Source organism: Xenopus laevis, chromosome 1L (assembly GCF_017654675.1).
Source record: "Xenopus laevis strain J_2021 chromosome 1L, Xenopus_laevis_v10.1, whole genome shotgun sequence".
NCBI classification, from domain to species: domain Eukaryota; kingdom Metazoa; phylum Chordata; class Amphibia; order Anura; family Pipidae; genus Xenopus; species Xenopus laevis.
Genome location: NC_054371.1, coordinates 124,168,571 through 124,190,722, shown reverse-complemented (window position 1 = coordinate 124,190,722; position 22,152 = coordinate 124,168,571). Strand labels below are relative to the sequence as shown.

The 22,152-nt window shown below is 40.1% G+C and overlaps 1 protein-coding gene across 1 annotated transcript in view; it reads left to right on the top strand.

Annotated features, from left to right (window-relative positions):
* Positions 1–9,306: 9,306 nt before the first annotated feature.
* The window catches only part of LOC108695328 (signal recognition particle subunit SRP72), a 30,615-nt gene continuing 17,769 nt past the window's right edge, over positions 9,307–22,152 (top strand). Inside the window, 10 exon segments of the mRNA XM_041584521.1 lie at positions 9,307–9,373; positions 12,444–12,558; positions 14,796–14,919; positions 15,039–15,181; positions 15,754–15,887; positions 18,258–18,340; positions 18,410–18,534; positions 18,618–18,755; positions 18,863–18,870; positions 19,744–19,770. Of these exon segments, the coding sequence (XP_041440455.1) occupies positions 9,307–9,373; positions 12,444–12,558; positions 14,796–14,919; positions 15,039–15,181; positions 15,754–15,887; positions 18,258–18,340; positions 18,410–18,534; positions 18,618–18,755; positions 18,863–18,870; positions 19,744–19,770 (964 nt within the window).

Genomic DNA, 22,152 nt, shown 5'->3' with positions numbered 1-22,152 from the left:
ATATATTTAAGTCTGTAAAAAGTTTAAATAATTGTAATTAAGATCATATTTTCCTAATACAGTGCAATTCACAAAAAGTAAACTTTTGCAATGTTTTTATGTCTAATTTAATGAAATATTTGTGCGGTATAGGGTTGAGGTTTGCGCGGTCACTCAAATCTGTATGATAAAAGCTGCACTGCTGGTTTTTGTGGATCCACCTGTCCACTGTGTTCAAATATAAGTTTTTTTAAAAGTTAGAGTGCGCTATCGATTGCTGATAGATTAATTCCCAGGGACCTGTATAGGGAGACAATATATAGAGTAGTATGCCCAGAAGAGAACCTTTACAGATTTTCTATGGAACTACTCACAGATTTGGTGTTTTGAATGAACGTATATCGTCTCCGATGTGTTCCTGCAATTTGAAGCCTCTGTATTGCAGGAACACATCGGAGACGATATACGTTCATTCAAAACACCAAATCTGTGAGTAGTTCCATAGAAAATCTGTAAAGGTTCTCTTCTGGGCATACTACTCTATATATTGTCTCCCTATACAGGTCCCTGGGAATTAATCTATCAGCAATCGATAGCGCACTCTACCTTTTAAAAAAACTAATTTAATGAAATGTTGCTGTGAATTTGTGTTTACTGACAATAGTATACCTTTCTTAAAGCCAAAAAAAATAAATTTTTTATATAATTTGTATAAATTTACACTTAGGGGGTTAACCACAATCCTCGATTTTACTGAATTTAAAAAAAAAAAAAATACAGATCGAGGAAAAACTAAAATCAAACAAAAACCCAGATTTTTTCAGAGGTTTCTCCTTAAAACGTATGTTATTTTTAACGTTTTTCCCCAAATCGTAAGATTTTTTCGACTTTTTCCCGAAAAAACAGAATTTTTCTGTTTTTACATGAATTAGTTGGATTTTCGGATTAATTCTAGCGCAGACCACAGAAACTTTCAAATAGAATAGGGACCTCTCCCATTGACTTATATACAACCTCGGCTGGTCTGAGATGGTGGACTTTTGGATTCTGACTTTTTGCAACCTCTATAGTAAATCTTGAGAAAAAAAAATCAGATTTTATAGTAAAAAGAAAAAAACTTGAATTTGTTGCATTCGGACTTTAACAAATAACCCCCTTATTCTCATATACTTAAAATTATTAAGGGTCATTTGTGAATGCAGTACTAAATGCACACAAATGTGCATCCAAACAATATTCTTGCCCTTCAATATAGTTGTGCTAACCGCCATTGTGTCTATCCTGCCTCTTTATCGTGGGCAAGTGTGCAAATTTATGCTGGGAAACCCTGGATGCATGGCAGTACTACCAGGGTCCCCACAGTGGGCTGCATAAACATGTGCACCACGCCTGCACTCATATATATTGGATTATTTCGCCACATGAATTTAACGTTCACCTTATTAAATATACCTTCACACTCTGTATCCATTAACATCTGTAATTCCCTCTTGTATGTTTGGTTTTCTTTCAGACGCTCATACTTATTAACACCAATAACGATTCTTATATACTGAATCACTATTTTCCCTCCTTTGTCAGATCTTTATACATATAGCTTTAGTACATCTAAAGTTTTGCAAAGAATATTAGAATACAGGTACTACTCTGGGCCATCTAGTTTTTCTTTAAATAAAGGAAGCACCAATCTGGGGTGTAAGTGTAATTTCTGGGGTGCAGTGGCGCAACTATAAAGAAAGCAGACCACTGAAGATTTTTTTGGCTTAGCGTTATGTACTTACCTTTAAGTCACTTGATTGATGAAAACAAAATTAAAGCGCAGATTCTGAACTCATATTTTTCATCTGTCTACACAAATGAGGAACCAGTTAATGACGGTTTCCTTCTTAATTGTCCCAGTTATAGTAATACAACTAATAATGCATGGTTCACACATGAGGAAATTCAAAAGAGACTAGAACATATTAAGATTAACAAAGGTCCGGGGCCAGATGGTATTCATCCCAGGGTACTTAGCGAGCTTAGCTCTGTGATTGTCAAACCTCTTTACTTAATTTTTCAGGATTCATTGAGGTCTGGAATAGTGCAGAGAAACTGGCGAATTGCTAATGTGGTGCCTCTATTCAAAAAAGGATCCCGTTCTCAGCCTCAAAACTATAGGCCAGTTAGTCTGACGTCAGTAGTAGAAAAACTTTTCAAAGGGTTAGTAAAGGATAAGATACTGGACTTCATAGCAAATTACAATACTATAAGTTTGTGCCAGCATGGTTTTATGTGTCATAGATCTTGCCAGACTAACTAAATTTCTTTTTATGAGAAGGTAAGTAGGGACCTTGATTCTGGGATGGCAATGGATGTGATTTATTAAGACTAAATCATTTGATACAGTGAACTGGCTTAAAGATAGACTACAAAGAGTGGTGGTAAATGGAACATTTTCTAATTGGACCAGTGTTGTTAGTGGAGTACCACAGGGCTCTGTACTAGGTTCCTTGCTTTTCAACTTGTTTAGTAATGACCTGGAGGTGGGCATTGAAAGTACTGTTTCTATTTTTGCAGATGATACTAAATTGTGCAGAACTATAGGTTCCATGCAGGATGCTGCCACTTTGCAGAGTGATTTGTCTAAACTGGAAAACTGGGCAGCAAACTGGAAAATGAGGTTCAATATTGATAAATGTAAGGTTATGCACTTTTCCCAAAAATAATATAAATGCAAGTTGGGCATTTCCTTACCTGAGAAGGATCTTGGGGTTTTTGTAGATAACAAGTTGTCTAAGTTGTCTGGGCAGTGTCATTCTGTGGCCCCTAAAGAAAATAATGCTCTGTCTTGCATAAAAAAGGACATTAACTCAAGGGATGAAAACATAATTATCCCTCTTTACAGGTCCCTGGTAAGGCCTCATCTAGAGTATGCAGTGCAGTTTTGGAATCCAGTCCTTAAGAGGGATATAAATGAGCTGGAGAGAGTGCAGAAACTAAGTGCAACTAAATTGGTTAGAGGGATGGAAGACAAATTATGAGGGGAGACTGTCAAGGTTGGGGTTGTTTTCTCTGGAAAAATGGCGCTTGCGAGGGGAAATGATTACACTTTACAAGTACATTAGAGGACATTATAGACAAATAGCAGAGGACCTTTTTACCCATAAAGTGAATCACCGTACCAGAGGCCACCCGTTTAGACTAGAAGAAAGGAACTTTCATTTGAAGCAACGTAGGGGGTTCTTCACAGTCAGGACACTGAGGTTGTGGAATGCACTGCCGGGTGATGTTGTAATGGCTGATTCAGTTATTGCCTTTAAGAATGGCTTGGATGATTTTTTGGACAGACATAATATCAAAGGCTATTGTGATACTAAACTCTATAGTTAGTATAGATATGGGTATATATAACTTATTTGAAAGTAGTGAGGGGTGTGTAAATGGATGCTGGGTTTTCATTTGGAGGGGTTGAACTTGATGGACTTTGTCTTTTTTCAACCCAATTTAACTATGTAACTTACACCACTCCTGGACCACCTAACAAAATGGAACCCCCCCCATGATAAAACTTTCCCTCTTTTTATAATGAAATATATAACTAGTAGTAGATATCTTTTTCAAACATTTTTAATAACTTATTCTCAACCACTTTCTTATACAGTGGAATTGCCTTTTTGGAAACACTGGTGGCAATACCAATTCCTCTTAAAATTGCTATGAGTCACTAATTCCTGATTAGTTTTGCCTGCATCGGACACTGTGCCAGACATTTTGCTATTTCTTGCTTTTAATTATAAGATGACACATAACTTCTATTTTTACAACTATTATGTTATTAGTTTAATTGATACAGAATTGGTAAACAGGCAATTTTCTTGACAGACTTCTGAAAATTTACATGGGTATCGAAATTATCCATATTTACTGTGGAACAATGGACATATTGTAACCTTTTTCTAACACTTATCTTTCCAGCAAATTAGCAAATGATGAGAAATAACAATTGACATCTTCTGTTTTTCTTTAAATCATTATTTGACACATTTAAAAAAAGGATAGGGTTGCCACAAGACCCAACACCTTTTTTTTTATCCAGAATTGTCAGAGACCAAATAGAAGTTACGGTTACTAATTACAGAGATAAAGGAAACAATGCTTAAAAATTATTTGATTAAAATGTAGTCCATGGGAGATGGCTTTCCTTGTAGAGTCCTGCGCATGTCAATTTTTTCGGACCCGTACCCTGCAATCCGCATTCTTACCCGATTGGATGAGCTACCCGACCCGAAAGTATCTTATCCGTAACCGCGACCCACTGACCATCAAGAATCAGGAAGTGCTGTCATTATAAACCGGAAGTGACATCATCTGAAGTAGCCGTGATCAGAAAGAAAGAGTAAATCAGGAAGTGCTGTCATTGTAAACCGGAAGTGACGTCATCTGACACAGACATGACCAGAAAAAAGGAGTAAATATCGCTATCGAGAAGACCCGCGGCCGACCAGCGACCCGAGAAACGCCGACCCGCGTCTATACCCGCACCCGGAACTTCTATCTGCAACCCGCAGAGAACAGCAGGTTTTTGCGGGTAACCCGTGGGTACCCGACCCGCTGCAGGACTCTACTTCCTGGAGCTTTCTGGATAACGGATCCCATACCTGTACTCTCTCCTTTTATAGTGGATTTTAAAGAACTTACAGTATTTGAGTTTTTAATGGAGACTTTTATTTGACTTGTATAACTTGTGTATTTTCTCTGTATCTCTAAGTCCATGGAACACTATATATATATAGCTAAAAATAAACACGCAACTAATGGGTTGTTGAAAGGAAAAAAAATAATTATTCACTGCCAGTGTTGAAAATGAACCTAGTAATATAGTAGTGATACTAATCACTGCATCTATATACCTTAATTAAACCACTTTCTAGTATATAGTGTACTGGAGAGTAAGAGAGATAATTTCCAAAAGTTTTAATGCATTTTATAAAACAATCTTTTCTTACTATCTCTTGATCCTTCTTGAATTCATTCTGTCTCACTATCATCGCATTTTTACTGTCTTTTCTATTAAAATATATGCCAAAGATGAAGTATTTAGCTGCCATTGTCAATTTAATAGCCATTTTAAAATGTATGCATAATTAGATAAGTATTAAAAAGGTTAATTAACACAAGTAAACTTAAAAGGATTCTGTCATGAGTTTTATGATGTAATTTTTATTTTTAAATTACACTGCAAATAATTCACTGCAAATAATTCCTGAACCAGCAAGTGTATTTTTTTTAGTTGTAATATTGGTGTGTAGGCAGCCATTTCAGGTCATTTTTCCTGATAATGTGCTTTCAGAAAGAGCCAGCACATTAGGATGGAACTGCTTTCTGGCAGGCTGTTGTTTCTCCTACTCAATGTAACTGAATGTGTTGCAGTGGGACCTGGATTTTGCTATTGAGTGCTGTTCTTAGATCTAACAGGCAGCTGTTTAGGGAGCTGCTATCTGGTTATCTTACCATTGTCCTGATGTTAGGTTGCTGGGGGGGGGGGAGGGAGGGGGTGAGATCACTCCAACTTGCAGTACAGCAGTTAAGAGTGACTGAAGTATATCACAGCACAAGTCACATGACTGGGAGCAGCTGGGAAACTGACAATATGTCTAGCCCCATGTCAGATTTCAAAATTAAATATAATATAATCTGTTTGCTCTTTTGAGAAACTGATTTCAGTGCAGAATTCTACTGCAGCAGCACTATTAACTGATGTGCTTTGAAGAATACCTTTTTTCCTCTGGCATGTTTTTCATGGCGTACTTTTTTTTTTATTTCTGAATTACACGCTGTACATTGCAAAAATCACTTAAAATAAATTTTTTGAACCAATGTATGATTCTAAAGCTGTAATATTGGTGTGTAGGCAGCCAATTCAGGTCATTGTGCCCAATTCTGAGCTTTTGGAAAGAGCCAGCTCTACACTATTGAACTGATTTCTGATAAGCTATTGTTTTCCCTTCTCAATGTAAGGCTGAGGGCACATTGAGAAATTAGTCACCTGGGGTGAAATATCTGCTACCGAGATCTCACTGAAATGCTTTCCCAATGGTCATCATCAGGGCCGCCATTAGAAATCACAGGGCCTCGTACAACAATATTTTTGGGGCCCCGCCCACACTGACGACCAAGCTCCACCCCATAAATTTAATTTTTTTTTTTTTATAAAAATGTTTTTTTAAAAAAAAAAAAAAAAAAGATTGGTGGCAGGGGCCTATAGAATATTAAAATAATACATTGGTGGCCAGGGGATTAAAAAAAAAAAAAATACATAAACTGGTGTTCAGTAGAATTGAACTCATGGCTTTAGTACTTCAACTTCGCCTCTTTTCGTGACTTCGGGTCTTTGCGCCGCTTCAGGACTTCGGCTGTTTTCGTGACTGCGGGTCTTTTCGGCGCTTCGTTACTTCGGGTCTTTTCAGCGCTTCGGGACGACGGCTTTTTCCATGAGTTCGGGTCTTTTCGGCGGATCGGCTTCGGCACTTCCGCATTCGGCAACGCAGAGGGAGGACGTACGGCTCCCCTTCATGCCCGGGCCCGGTACGCTTGTCCCCCCCTGATGGCGGCCCTGGTCATCATGTATATTGCCGGTGGCACAAGCATTGCTTAATTTTTCCCAAAATCACCCAAAGGAAACCTTGGGCGACTTCAGAAAGAGAAGCGACTTGCATGGGCGAATTTTAATGAAGGCTTGGGGAGGCTAAGCCTTCCCAAACCAGCACAGTAAATGTCCTTAAAACGGGGGGGGGGGGATTTGAAAGACTGATTCTAGCAATACCTTGATATAGAACGCAGTAACTTTGTTTCACTTGCAGCTCCCGTAGTCTCACACAGGCTGAGAGATCAGCTGACTGATGACCGGGAGGGGAGTGGGCGGGACCTGCACAGCTCAGAGCTGATCTCTCTGGAAGAAACGCTGTATGCTAAATGGAAGCTCAGGTTTAGCCATGTGCAGCATCTCCAGCAGGGCCGCTCCGGCCATGAGGCAAGGTGAGAATCTTGCCTCAGGCGGCACAGAGCGGCCAGTTACCAGGGGCGGCAAAAAGCCACCTCTGGTAACTTTAAGAGCCGAATTTCCGTTTTTCCGAAATTCGGCTCTTCTAGCGCAGCGAGCGCAATAGCACTCACTGCACTAACGATGCGGCCCCTCCTCCACCCGCTCCGACGCTGGTAGTTAGAAGAGCGGAGCAGGAGGAGGGGCGGCATTGAGGCTGCTGCCTCAGGCGGCAGCAGCCCCTGAAACATGCCTGATCTCCAGGACTACAGTGAGTTTATAAGATCCCAAGTAGTTATAAATATGTATTTATTCCACAAACCAGGTTGCCAGTTGCTCATATATATTTCTATTTATTTATTATATCACACATACATTCAGAGACTTAGGCATGCCTTTCCATTGGTGACTCACTTTACTGCCGGTGGAAAGGCATTTCAGGGAGATTAGTCACTCATGGTAGCGAAGATTTAACAGGAGACTAATGTCCCTGTGTGCAAAAGCATTAGGGTAAGAACACATGGTCCACAAGCATCTACTTGTTGTGGCTACAAAATGCCCAAAAAAAATACCGTGCCATAGACAATGCTGAGAATTACCACTGCTAAAACACACAAAGCATCTTAGCAACGCCAGTTATCATAACTGTCTATTTTGTAGCTGAGACAAGTAGCTGCTACTCGTAGCTGTGTGTGCCATTGCCCTTAAGGTGCTAACAGCCGCTGCAACTGCATCTTTGTTACTTATGGAAATACTTTCTTATACTAGGCACCTAATTACACCAGCAAACACTAAATAGGTTTTAACCCTTTAAAGTGCCATCAGAATTTCACATATTCATTTGCACTCAGTGCCAGCCGCTTTTTGAACATTTTGTACTCTCTCGTTTTAGGGGCATTTCCTGGGGGCGCATCTTGCGCATACTTATTTGATAGTTTACATTTACCCTAATTTATAAACACTACCAGTTTTATCTGGGGCAATAGCTACAAAAAATTATGGTGACCCCTGAAAAACATATTTTTGGAAGGCACCCCCCAAAAACCATATATTATACATTCTGATAAATCTAAAATGGGTTATTATGTCTTTCTACTCCAAGCTACAAAAGTAAGGAACAACAATGCATGCATGAAACCTTAACAAAAATCAATTAGGCAAATCAATGAAATAACAAAAAAAACAAAACTGATCTGACAGCTGTCAGAATACTTGATCCAATCACCACACTGTGAAAGCAACAATTTTTAGGGGGAGAAAAAAAAAAGTCAAATCGATAAAATAAAGAACTAAATAAAATGTTTTAAAAAGTGTTTGTGTATACAATAGCTCTAAAAAGTGTGTAAATGTGTGTATGAGTCATCTAAATACTTATGCCCCCCATATGACACCCAATTTCACCTCAAAATTCTGCAAAAAAAAAAAAAGCACTTTGGCAAAACAGCACCAAGAATGATTAAAAAAAATTTCTATGCACAAAAAAACCTACCCCAAAATTATCTAACACACCAAAAACCTCAGCGCACTCCAAAACTCTTCCCCATAGCTCAAAATTTTGCAGCACGTCAACCCAACTTCACCTGAAAATGTCCCAAAAGTACACAAAAAAGTCAACACCCTCCCCTTCAAAAAAAATCCACACACCTCAAAACTCATCAGCACCCCTACCCCCAATTTTTAAAACACGCCACACATAAGTAGGCTCCAATAGCCCCCTAATTGGAGTCACTGACCCCCAGATAAAAACAAATGTTCTATAAGGCTACCAATGTATTGTTATTGCTACTTTTTATTGCTCATCTTTCTATTCAGACCCTCTTCTAATTATATTCCAGTCTCTAATTCAAATCGATCTATGGTTGCTAGAGTAATTTGGACCCTAGCAACCAGATGGCTGAAATTGCAGAAACTGAAGAGCTGCTGAATAAAAAGATAAATAACGCAAACTCCAGAAATAATAAAAAATGAAAACCAATTGCAAGTTGTCTCAGAATGTCACTCTCAACATCATATTAACAGTCAATCTCAAGTGCCCCCGTATTCCTCTAAGGGAAGAACTGAATAAAACCCTGCCCCGAGATAAAACCCGTAATGCTACCCAGCGCAACCCATACTCACCCCATGGACCACTATGACAGCATTCTTCTCCAGGCAATCCTGAGTAATCACCATTTGAAGAAGGCGCCGAATATGCGCCGAATGTCACGTGATGGAGACGTTCACGTGTTTTTGACGTCACCCACCGCCTCTTATAAAACTGGGATGTAGCGGCTGCCCGGCGTTCTAGTTTATTTTGGGAGAAAGAAATGGCGAATCCTGGTGGTGGGGCTTCGCCTCCTGTGGCAACTTTGTGGGGTGAAGTAAATAAAGCCGGTCAGAACGGAGATTTTACTAGAGCCTCGAAATCGCTGAACAAAACTTAGAGCGACTTGGCTTTGGCTGTGGGTTTTTTAGTGTCCGATTAGGATGTAGAGCTTGGAGTAGGATGGGGTTACTGATTTACTATACAATTAATTCGATGTGGTTCTAACTCACAGCAGAACAAGGTTTGTTCAGGGCTAAGGCATCAACAATTCATTTAATTTTGAGTTTGTGTAACGGGGACACTAAATGCTGAAATACATATGGTGTGGGTGCTTTCATATGTGTATGGACTTGCTGAAAGGAAGCAGAATACAGTTCGATGTGCGTGGAATTTTATTTAGCCTTTATTTCGGATGACACCCGAGAACCCACCGTTTGGTGAAGAACTGACAATCTCCTTCAAATTAAGTTGCTTATTGTAATTTGTAGGCAGAAACTATACCTTATTAAAGGGGATCATGGAGACCACATTTTGGGACATATTTGTGTGTGTGGCAAAATAATGTAAACCTTTCGGTAACCAGTGTGTCCCCTTGGAAAGCAATATCTGCAACAGGATTGCCAGGTCTAATTTTCAAAACCAGCCAAAGTCCGCTATAAAAAAAACAGCCCAAAACCTGCCAAGAGGCACTTCAAACGTAGCCCAAAAATAGCACAATATGTGCAAAAAAAAGTCTAAAAAATAAATATATGGGAAAATACACCTTTTTCAAATTTTTCATGATGCATAATGGGACAGATTTGCCCGTCACAAGGGCATAACTACAGAGTGGGGCCCAGGAGGTATAGGGGTCCTATAAGGCCCTAATACATATACAACTTCAATAAATATTGGTAAAACTGCTCAACCTCTAGACATTTTGGTGGCCTGCAGATTTGTGCCCCAAAATTGTCTGAAATTGAGGAAAGTCACTGGAAAATGGGAGAATGCTTAAGAGGGAGGGGAGACTGGGGTACAGAACCCAAAATCTGGTAACTCCCAACTGACTACACTAGTCAGTCCCATTGCATGCTGGGTATTGTAGTTGTACATTAAACTTGCCAGTTGGCAAATTGTTAAACAAAAACTCCATTACCCAACATGCATTGGAAGACACAGGCTTGGCACATTAGGGCAAGAATAGCCAAAATCTGCTAGTTTGGCTAGTTTGTACTTTCAAAACCCGCCTGCCCAGCTGCTTGGAAAAATGTTAGCCTGTTGTTCCTTACTTCCTACTCTTATTTGGCGGATCGCCTTGTTTAGTGTTGTTTTTACTGCATGAGCCACTTTCTCTTTAGTTCAAGGATGGACCTCCTGATATTTTCCTGCAGAATTTAGTGGTACTATTAATAACAAGCCGTCCTGGTCCAGAGACTGCAAAGTAGTATGTTATGGTCAACACAATGTTGTCTTTTGGACTTATCTGCCCACAGAACATTCATCCGATAGTCCTTTGGCTTATCCAAAGGCTATAAGTTGTAATTGTAGTTATAGTTTTGTAACCTTTTACAGACTGGTGTGCATCAATATCTGTTTTTTTGGAGGCCCTCAGAATTCAGTTCCATAAACCTGTGTTGGTAAGCTCACACTTGGATAGTTAAGAGCCAAGTTTCTGACAGGGCCAACCAATATCACAACTGGTTATCTTCCCATTTATTAAAATACTTGACTCTAATTTCCCTTTAAAGCAGAAGGAAAGCAATTGTATTGCCAATAGATTAGCTGCAATAGTGCAAGCTAGAATAGAATGCTATATTTATTCTGTAGAATGTTTTACCATACCTGAGTAAAAAGCTCTAGAAGCTCTCTGTTTGTTAGGATAGCAGCTGCAGTATTAGCTTGGTGTGACATCACTTCCTGCCTGAGACTCTCCCTGCTCACTTATAGCTCTGGGCTCAGATTACAGCAGAGAAGGGAGAGGGAGGGGAAGAGGAGCAAACTGAGTATGCTCACATCCGGGGCGAGGAGGTTTAAGCTGCGGCAGGAAGTCTGATACAGAAGCCCATGTGTACACAATAGAAGGAAATAAATGCAGTGTTTCTTTTGACAGAGGACTCCGAGCAGCACTACTTTGAGGGTTTACTGGTATATTTAGGTGGACCTTTCTGATAAAGACTTACTTAGTTTTAACCTTTCCTTCTCCTTAAAGTGAACTGAGAATCCATGAGATTCACATATGTTTGCCACACACAAATCTATAACTTAGGGTAATTTTCCTCAATAAATTCACCATTATTATTATCATTATATTCTTGACTTGTTTGTTAAATTGGGTACTCATTATCTTGTTATAGGGCCTGCATGAAATATTGTTTAAGGTCATATTTATGCAGCGATATTGAGAGAGTATGGCATACAAGTAGCTTGTGGTAGCTAATTATGAATTTAGTTATTAAATAATAAATTAATAGTTAAATAATAATAAACTTAATAAACAAGAACCATCTGCTAAATTCTTAATTCTTTGGAGTTTTATTTATTATTGGCTGAGCTTTCACAGTGGCAACTTCCTTTTAATATATAGCATGCCTTATGGAAACTGTAGTATTTCAGCAATGACATAAAGTTTATTGGATTAACGGAAAATATGCATAATAAAATTAGACAGGTGCATAAATTTGGGAACCCCAACAGAGATATTGCATCAATAATTAGTTGAGCCTCCTTTTGCAAATGCAACAGCATCTAGACACCTCCTATAGCCTTTGATAAGTGTCTGGATTCTGGATGGCAGTATTTTTGACCATTCCTCCATACAAAATCTCTCCAGTTCAGTTAAATTTGATGGCTGCCGAGCATGGACAGCCTGATTCAAATCATCACATAGATTTTTGATGATATTCAAGTTGGGGGACTCCAGAATATTGTACTTCTTCCTCTGCATAAATGCCTTTGTAGATTTTGAAGTGTATTTAGGGTCATTGTCTTGTTGGAATATCCAGTTGGAATAGCAGTGTCATGTTTTCTTTTGTGAAAGTGATGCCTAAATAAAATGTTAACTGGATGCTTTTAGGCACTGGTGCATTGATCAGTTTATAGAAACACATTTTGTTGACTATTTTTCAGTTATTATAAATATAACTAACTTTCTGATTTCAGTATTGCAGGTGACAAAGGATGATGTCACGGCTCTTCATTGCAAGGTAGTTTGTCTTATCCAGAATGGAAAAGAGGCCCTCAATGTAATCCACAGTAATTCTAAAGTTATAACAAGGTACATCACTACAATACTTTACCCTCCTTGTATGGCTCCCACATGAAAGTCTGCTGTGACTACTTACCTTGTGTGAAGGTGGCCATACACGGGCCGATAAAAGCTGCCGACAGACCGAGTCGGCAGCTTATTGGCCCGTGTATGGGGGCCCCCGACGGGCTTCCCCGATCGAGATCTGGCCGAAAGTCTGCCAGATCTCGATCGGATGGGACTAAAAATCCCATCTGTTCGTTAATGCGGTCCCGCGATCCGACCGCCCGTTCGCTAGGATCCGATCGTTGGGCCCTAGGGCCCACGATCGGATCAGCCCAATATTGCCCACCTCAAGGTGGGCATATCGGAGGGAGATCTGCTCGTTTGGCGACATTGCCAAACGAGCGGATCTCTCCATGTATGGCCACCTTAAGATTTAAAAGATATCAGAACTTGGATTAAGTGGCCTCTGCATTGATTCAGACTGCATTGTTCACACCTGTAACCCCTCTGCATTGTTCACATCTCAGACCTAGACTGAAAGTGCCCACATTGTTCACAAACAGCTAGAGTGGCACCAGCATTATGTCGTATGTAGCACAGTATGAACTGTTCTTCTTACAGTGGTTCTGATAGGTTTCCTTGTCTCCTGCTCTATTCTGCCTTCCCAATGCTTCGTGTCTGCCCTTTGTTCCCTGTGTGTGCCATACTCTGCCTGCCCTATGGTTCCTGCGTGTGCCATACTCTGCCTGCCCTATGCTCCCTGCGTGTGCCATACTCTGCCTGCCCTATGCTCCCTGCATGTGCCATACTCTGCCTGCCCTATGCTCCCTGTGTGTGCCATACTCTGCCTGCCCTATGCTCCCTGTGTGCGCCATACTCTGCCTGCCCTATGCTCCCTGTGTGTGCCATACTCTGCCTGCCCTATGCTCCCTGTGTGTGAAATACTCTGCCTGCCCTATGCTCCCTGTGTGTGCCATACTCTGCCTGCTCTATGTACCCTGTGTATGCCATACTCTGCCTGCCCTATGTTCCCTATGAGTGCCATACTCCGTCTGCTCTATGCTCCCTGAGGTACGTGAGCCTCGTAGGGTTTGTTAGCATTTGGAATTTGTTGTTTAATCATGTGCTTGGGGGGTTGCTGTGTTTTCCACAGGGAAGGAAGAGGCATATGGCTTTAAGGGTGTTTTAATATGACTTAATTTATTTTTCATATGAGTGAATCGCCTGCAGTGAGCACCAACCATTTGTTTTTTTTGGTGTGCAACTACCATTAATGTGAATATGGACTTAAAGGAACAGAAACATCAAAACATGAAAGTGTTTTAAAGTAATAAAAAATATAATGCAGTGTTGCTCTGCACTGGTAAAACTGTGGTGTTTGCTTCAGAAACTCTACTATTGTTTATATAAATAAGCTGCTGTGTAGCAATGGGGGCAGCCATTCAAGGAGAAAAGACTCCGGTTACGCAGCAGATAAACTCCATAGAAAATAATGGTATTATCTGTTATCCACTATTTAACCTGTGCCATATAGCCTTTTTTTCAATTTCCACCATTGCTACACAGCAGCTTGTTTATATGAACTATAGTAGTGTTTCTGAAGCAAACAGATTAGTTTTACCAGCACAGAGCAACAGTACATAATATTTTCATACTTTAAAACACTTTAATTTTTTTCATGTTGCTGTTCATTTAAAAGTGTTTGTGGTAACCTGGGTGTGGTTGAAAAACAGAGAGTGGTCAACACTGGCTTCCATTATCGGCCCTCCACCACATAGGCCAAATAAATTCTGACCCTCGGTACCACAGAAGTTGGACAGCACTATTTCTAGTTCTATACTAAAGAGAGCTCAATGCAGAGACTTAACTTAAGGGAACAGTAACATCAAAAAAATTTTTTAAAGTATTACAAATATAATGCAGTAGTGCCCTGCACTGGTAAAACTGCTGTTTGCTTCAGAAACACTACTATTGAGGGGACATGATTACACTTTACAAGTACATTAGAAGACATTACAGACAAATAGCAGGGGACCTTTTTACCCATAAAGAGAATCACTGCACCAGCGTCATGAACTCACATAATGGGCTTCGCAAATAAAAGAAGCGAATGACTATATCTGCAAAGCTTTCCTCGCCGCGGCACAGGTGATTAGCAGAACATCAGCCTTATCGGTAGTGGCCCAAAGATCCTAACCAAACAAGATACTCAACAGTAGGGAGGGGGCAACACTGATCCTTTTTTTTTTTTCTCCTTGCAGTGATGTTATAGCATTTGAAAAAGCGTACTGTGAGTACAGGTTAAACCGAATTGAAACTGCATTAAAAACCATTGAAGGGGCTCCCCAAAAGTCAGAAAAATTGCAAGAGCTCCATGGACAAGTAGTAAGTATTCATACTATACCTTATTTTTGTTTGTGTGTTTTCATGAATTGGCATTATTCATTACTTTTCATGTTGCCACAGCTTGGATTCCAAGACCTATGTTTTTTTTTTTATTTAAGTTATATAGATTGGAAAGGTACTGTGATTGTTTATCTGTGTATCGAGATATAATTCGAAATTCTCAGGATGATTATGATGAAGAGAGAAAGACAAACTTGTCTGCTGTGTTAGCAGCAATGAGTATCTGGGAAAAAATGCTCCAGTAAGTTGGAATTTTCTTTTTGTTTTATTTATGTATTACCGCATGGGAAAATGGTCTCAGGAAAAATAGAAAAGAAGAGAAAGAGAAGTTGAAGAAATTAGGTAGGAAGTAATTCCTGATGTGTGATACCAAATCAGTTCAGTCCTTCAGCTTTTATCCACACACCCCAAAAAGCCTCAAATTTGCATGGAAAACTATTTTATTTTTCAGTCTATAATTGATTAATTCTTTCATATGGTCAGTGTAGGTCATCTGATTTTATCTCTATAGTCTTAATGTTATCTTCTTAAACTAATGCTGCAAACTATGTATGGTTCAAATGATGAACGCCCAACAACAATAAATTTTAAATGTTGGCGGTCCAACTCTAAAATTGGTACCCATTATACTGGAGCCACAGTGTTTGAGAAAGAAGTGATTTTGGGCATACTCTATACGTGTTGCGATCTGTTGCTTTTTTGGTTTAACATTTTTGAATAAAGTATTGAACCCCTGAAGCTAGTTTCAGGATTGTGACATGAAAAAAAGTACAGTAGCACTTTGTGTCCCCTACTCATTCAATTTTCTCATAGGGTTTTCATTTTACCTCTACAGGAGGACTTTGGCATTCAGGAGACCACATATGAACTGTGCTATAATTCTGCCTGCACATTGATAGGCCAGGGCCAACTGTGTGAAGGAATGACAAAACTGCGAGAAGCCGAAGGTATGATTTTTGTTTTTTCTTGGTAAAGTTTTTATTTTGTTTCTTGTAAGTTTACAACTATTTTTCCTGCAAGCATGGGCATGCATTACAGCTAGAATGACCATGTATTTAACAATGGAAACATAAATCTAATAACCTGACCATTTCTAGTAGACTGACTTGCCTGTATTTGATCAGTCTGAATTCATGGCTGTCACATTGACTTTTTTACATTTTTTGTTATGCTGACTCTGCCAAAAGGGGCTAAAGCATAGAGCCAGTTGCATAGAGAACTGAGACTTGTATTTATCTTTATGGAATCATTTAGAAATCACATATGATATGACTTAATATGCTTGCTAATAGTTCCATTGGTTTCTTTTTAGGGATGCACCGAAAACAGGATTCGGCCTTTTTCAGCAGGATTTGGATTCGACCTAATCCTTCTGCCTGGCCGATCCGAATCCTAATTTGCATATGCAAATTAGGGACAGGGAGAGAAATCGCGTGACTTTTTGTAACAAAACAAGGAAGTAAAAAATGTTTTCCCCTCCCCACCCCTAATTTGCATATGCAAATTAGGATTTGGTTTGGTATTCAGCAAAATCTTTCATGAAGGATTCGGGGGTTCGGCCGAATCCAAAATAGTGGATTCGGTGCATCCCTATTTTTTTTATACACCGATAATTAGTAAAGTAATTATTAAAAAACATTGGGCATCAATGACGTTGATATCCACAGTCCGTTGGTTACCAAAGTTCCATCTAAGCCTACCAGTTTGCTTTCATAGCTGCTGCAGTACATCTGACACAGTTTAATGAATATACATCCCAGTAGTTAGTAGTCAACAATATGGAAAAACAGTTATTTAGTGACTTCCTTGTCTAGTGTGAAACGCCTCCCCTTTTGCTTTCGGACTACTCCTACTCTATCTGACTGAAGACCTCAAAGATATGCCTACTGGACGTTCTTCCTGCCTCTGCTCCAATGGAAATCAATAAGGCATGAGCAGTAGGCACCTATTTAAAGGAAAACTATACCCCCCAAATGAACACTTAAGCAACAGATAGTTCATATTATATTAAGTGGCATATTAAAGAATCTTACCAAACTGGAATATATATTTAAGTAAATATTGCCCTTTTACATCTCTTGCCTTGAGCCACCATTTAGTGATGGTCTTTGTGCTGCCTCAGAGATCACCTGACCAGAAATACTACAACTCTAACTGTAACAGGAAGAAGTGTGGAAGCAAAAGACACAACTCTGTCTGCTAATTGGCTCATGTGACCTAAAATGTATGGTTTGTTGGTATGTTTGTGAGTACAGTGAATCCTACGATCCCAGGGGGCGGCCCTTATTTTTTAAAATGGCAATTTTCTATTTATGATTACCCAATGGCACATACTACTAGAAAAGTATATTATTATGAAAATGGTTTATTTACATGAAGCAGGATTTTTCATATGAGCTGTTTTATGCAATATCTTTTTATAGAGACCCACATTGTTTGGGGGGTATAGTTTTCCTTTAAGGGGCATTACAGATACTAAGATGCACTGTAGAGACTTAATCTTCAGATAGGGGTTATGGGGGGGGGGATTAGAGTATGTGTTTTTCATAATTGGCTACTTGTATGGCTGAATATGAAAGCATCTGCTTCTGTCCATGCTTTCACAAAATTCTGCACTTGTGGACATGTAGGTCACACAACGCGAGATCACTGCACACAAAATGTCTTATTTCTTTACATAGCACTTTTCTGGCATGGTACCCAAATCGGTTACCGTAAGCAAGCATAATAGGCACACGAAGTATACTGGAGCAGCAGTAGACTAATTGATCTATCCAGGGTCCGAGGAGTTGCTACAGGGAATCGAACCAGAGTCTCTTATCATGAGATACCACATGAAAGTCCGATCACTTAACCAACTATTTGTCCTACAGGGTTTCAGGTGTTTAATGTTCCTAATATTGTAGGCCACAGCAACTGGAGAAGAAAATCCTGAAAATGACTACGCTAAGCACAAGAGCGTTACATTAGCATTCTGTAGTTTGACTAATATGGCAAACAGCAGTAAGTTACTTTAGCTATGGTAGAAAGGCCAAATGTACTTCATTTCAGTAGCTACCCATCTGCATTATTGTGCTTACTGTATTAACATAATTATGTTTTCTCTTCTGTCGAACTTTGTCGACAGTCCATTTCAGAAGATGCTGTAAGTATTTCTAATCTCTATTTCAAGTTTGGACTGAAATAATGTTTCCATTTTTTTTTGTAGGTTTTAAAGAAATCAAATAAAATTCTTCTAAGCGTTTATTTCACTGCAAGCATCATGTGGTACAGCTTGCAAACTATGATATACATTTTACTAATATTTCTCCATTTAGATCTCTATTTATTCCTATGTCTTGATGGTGATATGAACCAAAATTCTTCAGCCACTGAATGTTCTTGCATAATCTTGGCTATTGTAATTCCTCAGATCTCAAGATTTAACACTTTTCTTGTTAAATTTGTATGATGTATCCTATGTTTTTAGGATTTAACTGAAGAAGATATAGAGGCAGAACTAGCTATAATTCATGGTCAGATGGCCTATGCCATGCAGCTCCAAGGCAATACAGATGATGCTCTACAACTCTACAACCAAATCATTAAGTTAAAGTAAGGCTTTTTTAAAGTCAAACTTTGTTTTTATGAATATTTAACTATCCCTTCTACATTCATTTCCATTCTGTTTCTTTTAGGCCTACTGATGTTGGTTTGTTGGCTGTTGTAGCCAGCAATATCATCACTGTTAACAAGGTATATATAGTTCTGAACTACTTTGATTATGTGAACATTAGTGATGCACCTGGCTTTGTCCTAAATAATAATGTTTACCGGTAAGTATGGTTTTCCAGCCTGTCATTGGGTATTGTGGGCTGTATCCTTTTTTTATTGTAACTATCTACACCTTCTGAATCCCATTACTTTTATATCTATCCTGCAGATATAAGAGTAGGTTTTATGTTTAGTAGTGAGAGGTAAAGAAAAGACACAGGGAGGCACAGAGCTAATGTGGGTGAAGGGCATGTAACCCCTGTTCTTGCTACCATGTTAACACAGAAGTAACCTATGTCTATTCTTTATTGCAAGACATTGTAGACCCCCCTATGATGTTGGTAAACTAACAGATGTATTGACAGAGCCCAAAATCAATTACCCAAAACAATTGTTAAATGTGTACAACCCAACTGCCTAACTAGCATCTCCTCTTAGCATTCTCTGCATGCTTTATTTTTAAAATGTTAAATAAATGGCATTGTGACTAGACAACAAAGCATTATCCTGCATTAGTTAACATGTAATAACCTGGAAATGCAAAATCTATGGTTGTCACTTCGGTCTTTTAAGGGCTTTGGCAAAATCAGGTTTATTGAATTTCTCACTGATCGATAGAGTACAGTATATATTTATTAGTCCCTTAGGTGTTTAGATCACTGCAAAATACTAAGGGTTTGATTTATCAACTTGATTTATTTTTTAAATAACTGAAATATGAAAATTCTGCATCTAAAAGCTGTTGAAGTAAAAGTCAATTGGGGTTGACCTAGGCAAAATTTAAACCTTAAAATCAAGTTAAAATTAACAAATTCAAATTTTGGTGACTATGACCAAGACTCCTTTCTTGTTGCGTTATATACTTCCTGCCTTTTGTGGCTTTGTTTTTTATGTAATGTATAGAATAGGCACATAGCATTTTTATTGGACTTTTATTTCGTTTAGGACCAAAATGTCTTTGACTCAAAGAAAAAGGTGAAACTTATAAATGCAGAAGGAGTGGAGCACAAACTGTGTAAGAAACAGCTTCAGGCTATTGAATTTAACAAGGCTCTGCTTTCAATGTATACAAACCAGGTATGAACATAGTAAACTAAAAACATTTTTAAATGGGAATAATTCTTACCATTTTTGTAAAATGTGGACTAAATGTTTATAAAGCTGCTGTGTAGGAGAGCCTACTGCTCTCTGCAATGCTACAAAACTGAAGCATACGTTCATGACTTAGATTATTACCGTTTGCAGCTTTTTTGTGATGTCAAAGAAACAGAAAAATAAATCTGTTGTTTACATTACAGAGCATGATGTATTCTTTGGATAAGAATTTGATTATGAATAGAAATGTTTTCTCTGTTGCCTAAATCGAGACACGGAATGTATGGGGTTAAGCTCCATCCTCTAGGAGGCAGGACACTTGATGCTAATTTGAAAAGGGCATATGCCAGTCCATTCCGGCTTACCCTACACCAAGCTCCTCCTACATTCAGTTTTTCAAGTGTCCTGCTCCTAAGAGGTTGGAGCCTAATAGGTCTCTAGTGAGACAGATGAGGAACTTTCAGTTAGTGATAAGCACTGACACCCGGGGTCAGGACTGCCTAAACCCACCTGCGGTAACCCACTTTGCGGGATATCTCACCGGGGAAATAACCTAGCCTCGGCTATACAATCCATCAAGGCATTTCCTTCTGCCACAGGTGGATGCAGATGGCATGGCCGGTGAGACAGTGGGGTGAGTAGGAGGACTATGGCTACTCTATCCATCGCACCCGCAAAAACCCACCTTCCCCCCACGCAAGCCAGGGAGGAGAGCCCAGACCGGAAAAATTGAAAAGACACAGTGCTGTTGGTTTCCACGCCCGTCCCACCTGACCCGCAGCACTTAGAACTGCTCCAGTCAGTGTTGTTTGGTTAATTGTCCCGGCAGCCGAGCGGGTCAGCATCGAGCAGGGAAGGCAAGTGGGGAGGACTGCAGCTACCTGGAAACCCAGAAGGGTACTAGGGGGCAGTCCGGGCGCCATTTTCCTTAGCACAAGCGGGAAGTGGCACCACCCCCTCTTTCTCACCAGAAGAAAAGGTGCGTGCCTATCTAAGCACACTACCGGAAGCCTAGGCATTCTGCCAGAAGCATCTGTGAACAATCCAGGGCTCGCTCACCCACGTCCTCAAGACATGGAAAAATTTTTAGTGGACAAACCAGCCACTTTCCCAAGCGTAATACCTCTCCACACGGATCTGGATTCATTTGGTCTGTCATCAGCTCCCAGGGTCTTTACGAAACTGATGGCAGTAGCTGCGGCAACACGAAGACTCCAGGAGATAACAGTGATGCCCTACCTAGACGATCTGCTGATAAAGGCAAGAACAGTAGTTCAGACCGAGAGGGACCTTCCAACGGGCATCGTCATTACTCCAGGAATTAGGTTGGATCATCAATTGGGAAAAATCCAATCCTCATCCAAACCATCTAATGACATTCTTAGGCCTGGAGTTCAACACCTTGTTAGTCTGTGTCCCTTCCCCAGGAAAAACAAGACAATATCTGGGAGCAAGTTCAATTACCGATGCACACCCAGATACCCACAATTCACCAGGCAATAAAAGTCTTGGGAACACTGGTGTCATCCATAGAAGCGGTGCCATTTGCACAGATCCTCCTTCAACGGAGGATTCTCAAAGGATTCAAGGATGTTCTGTCTGACTCAAAGACTGAAGGACGCTCTTCACTGGTGGCTATTACCGGCCACACTAGCCAAGGGACAGTCCTGGGCAACACCGACCTGGACGGTGGTAACCACAGATGCCAGCCTACAGGGCTGGGGGGCCACATGGCAAGACCTGGTCGCACAGGGAGTTTGATCTCCAGAGGAATCCGGACTTCCCATAAACTTACTAGAACTACAGCAGTGCGATTGGCTCTCAACGACTGGTCTCGCGGACTAAGAGCAAAGGCCATCTGTGTTCAGCGTGACAACGCCACAACAGTAGATTACATAAATCGCCAAGGCGGGACACGCAGCGCAGCAGCTCTAGCAAAGTCCCAACAGATCTTAGCTTGGGCAGAAACCAACTCTGCTCAGCTATCAGCCATTCACATCCCAGGCATGTCAAACACGAAAGCAGATTTTCTCAGCTGAAATCAACTAGACCCAGGGGAATGGGAACTTCACCCAGAAGCCTTCCAGGAACTTGTGTGTCATTGGGGTATCCTTCAGATGGATCTGATGGCATCCAAAACCAACTGAAAGGTGCCAAAGTTTGGAAGATCCAGAGATCCAAGGGCGGCCTGGGTAGATGCCATGACCCAAAAATGGCACTTCAATCTAGCCTACATATTCCCACCCCTTCCAGTGCTACCTCGAGTTCCCAAGATCAGACAAGGCACCATTACAGTGATAGTGGTAGCACCAAACTGGCCTTGGAGGACCTGGTTTTAGGACCTGCAGTAAATGTCAGTAGAAC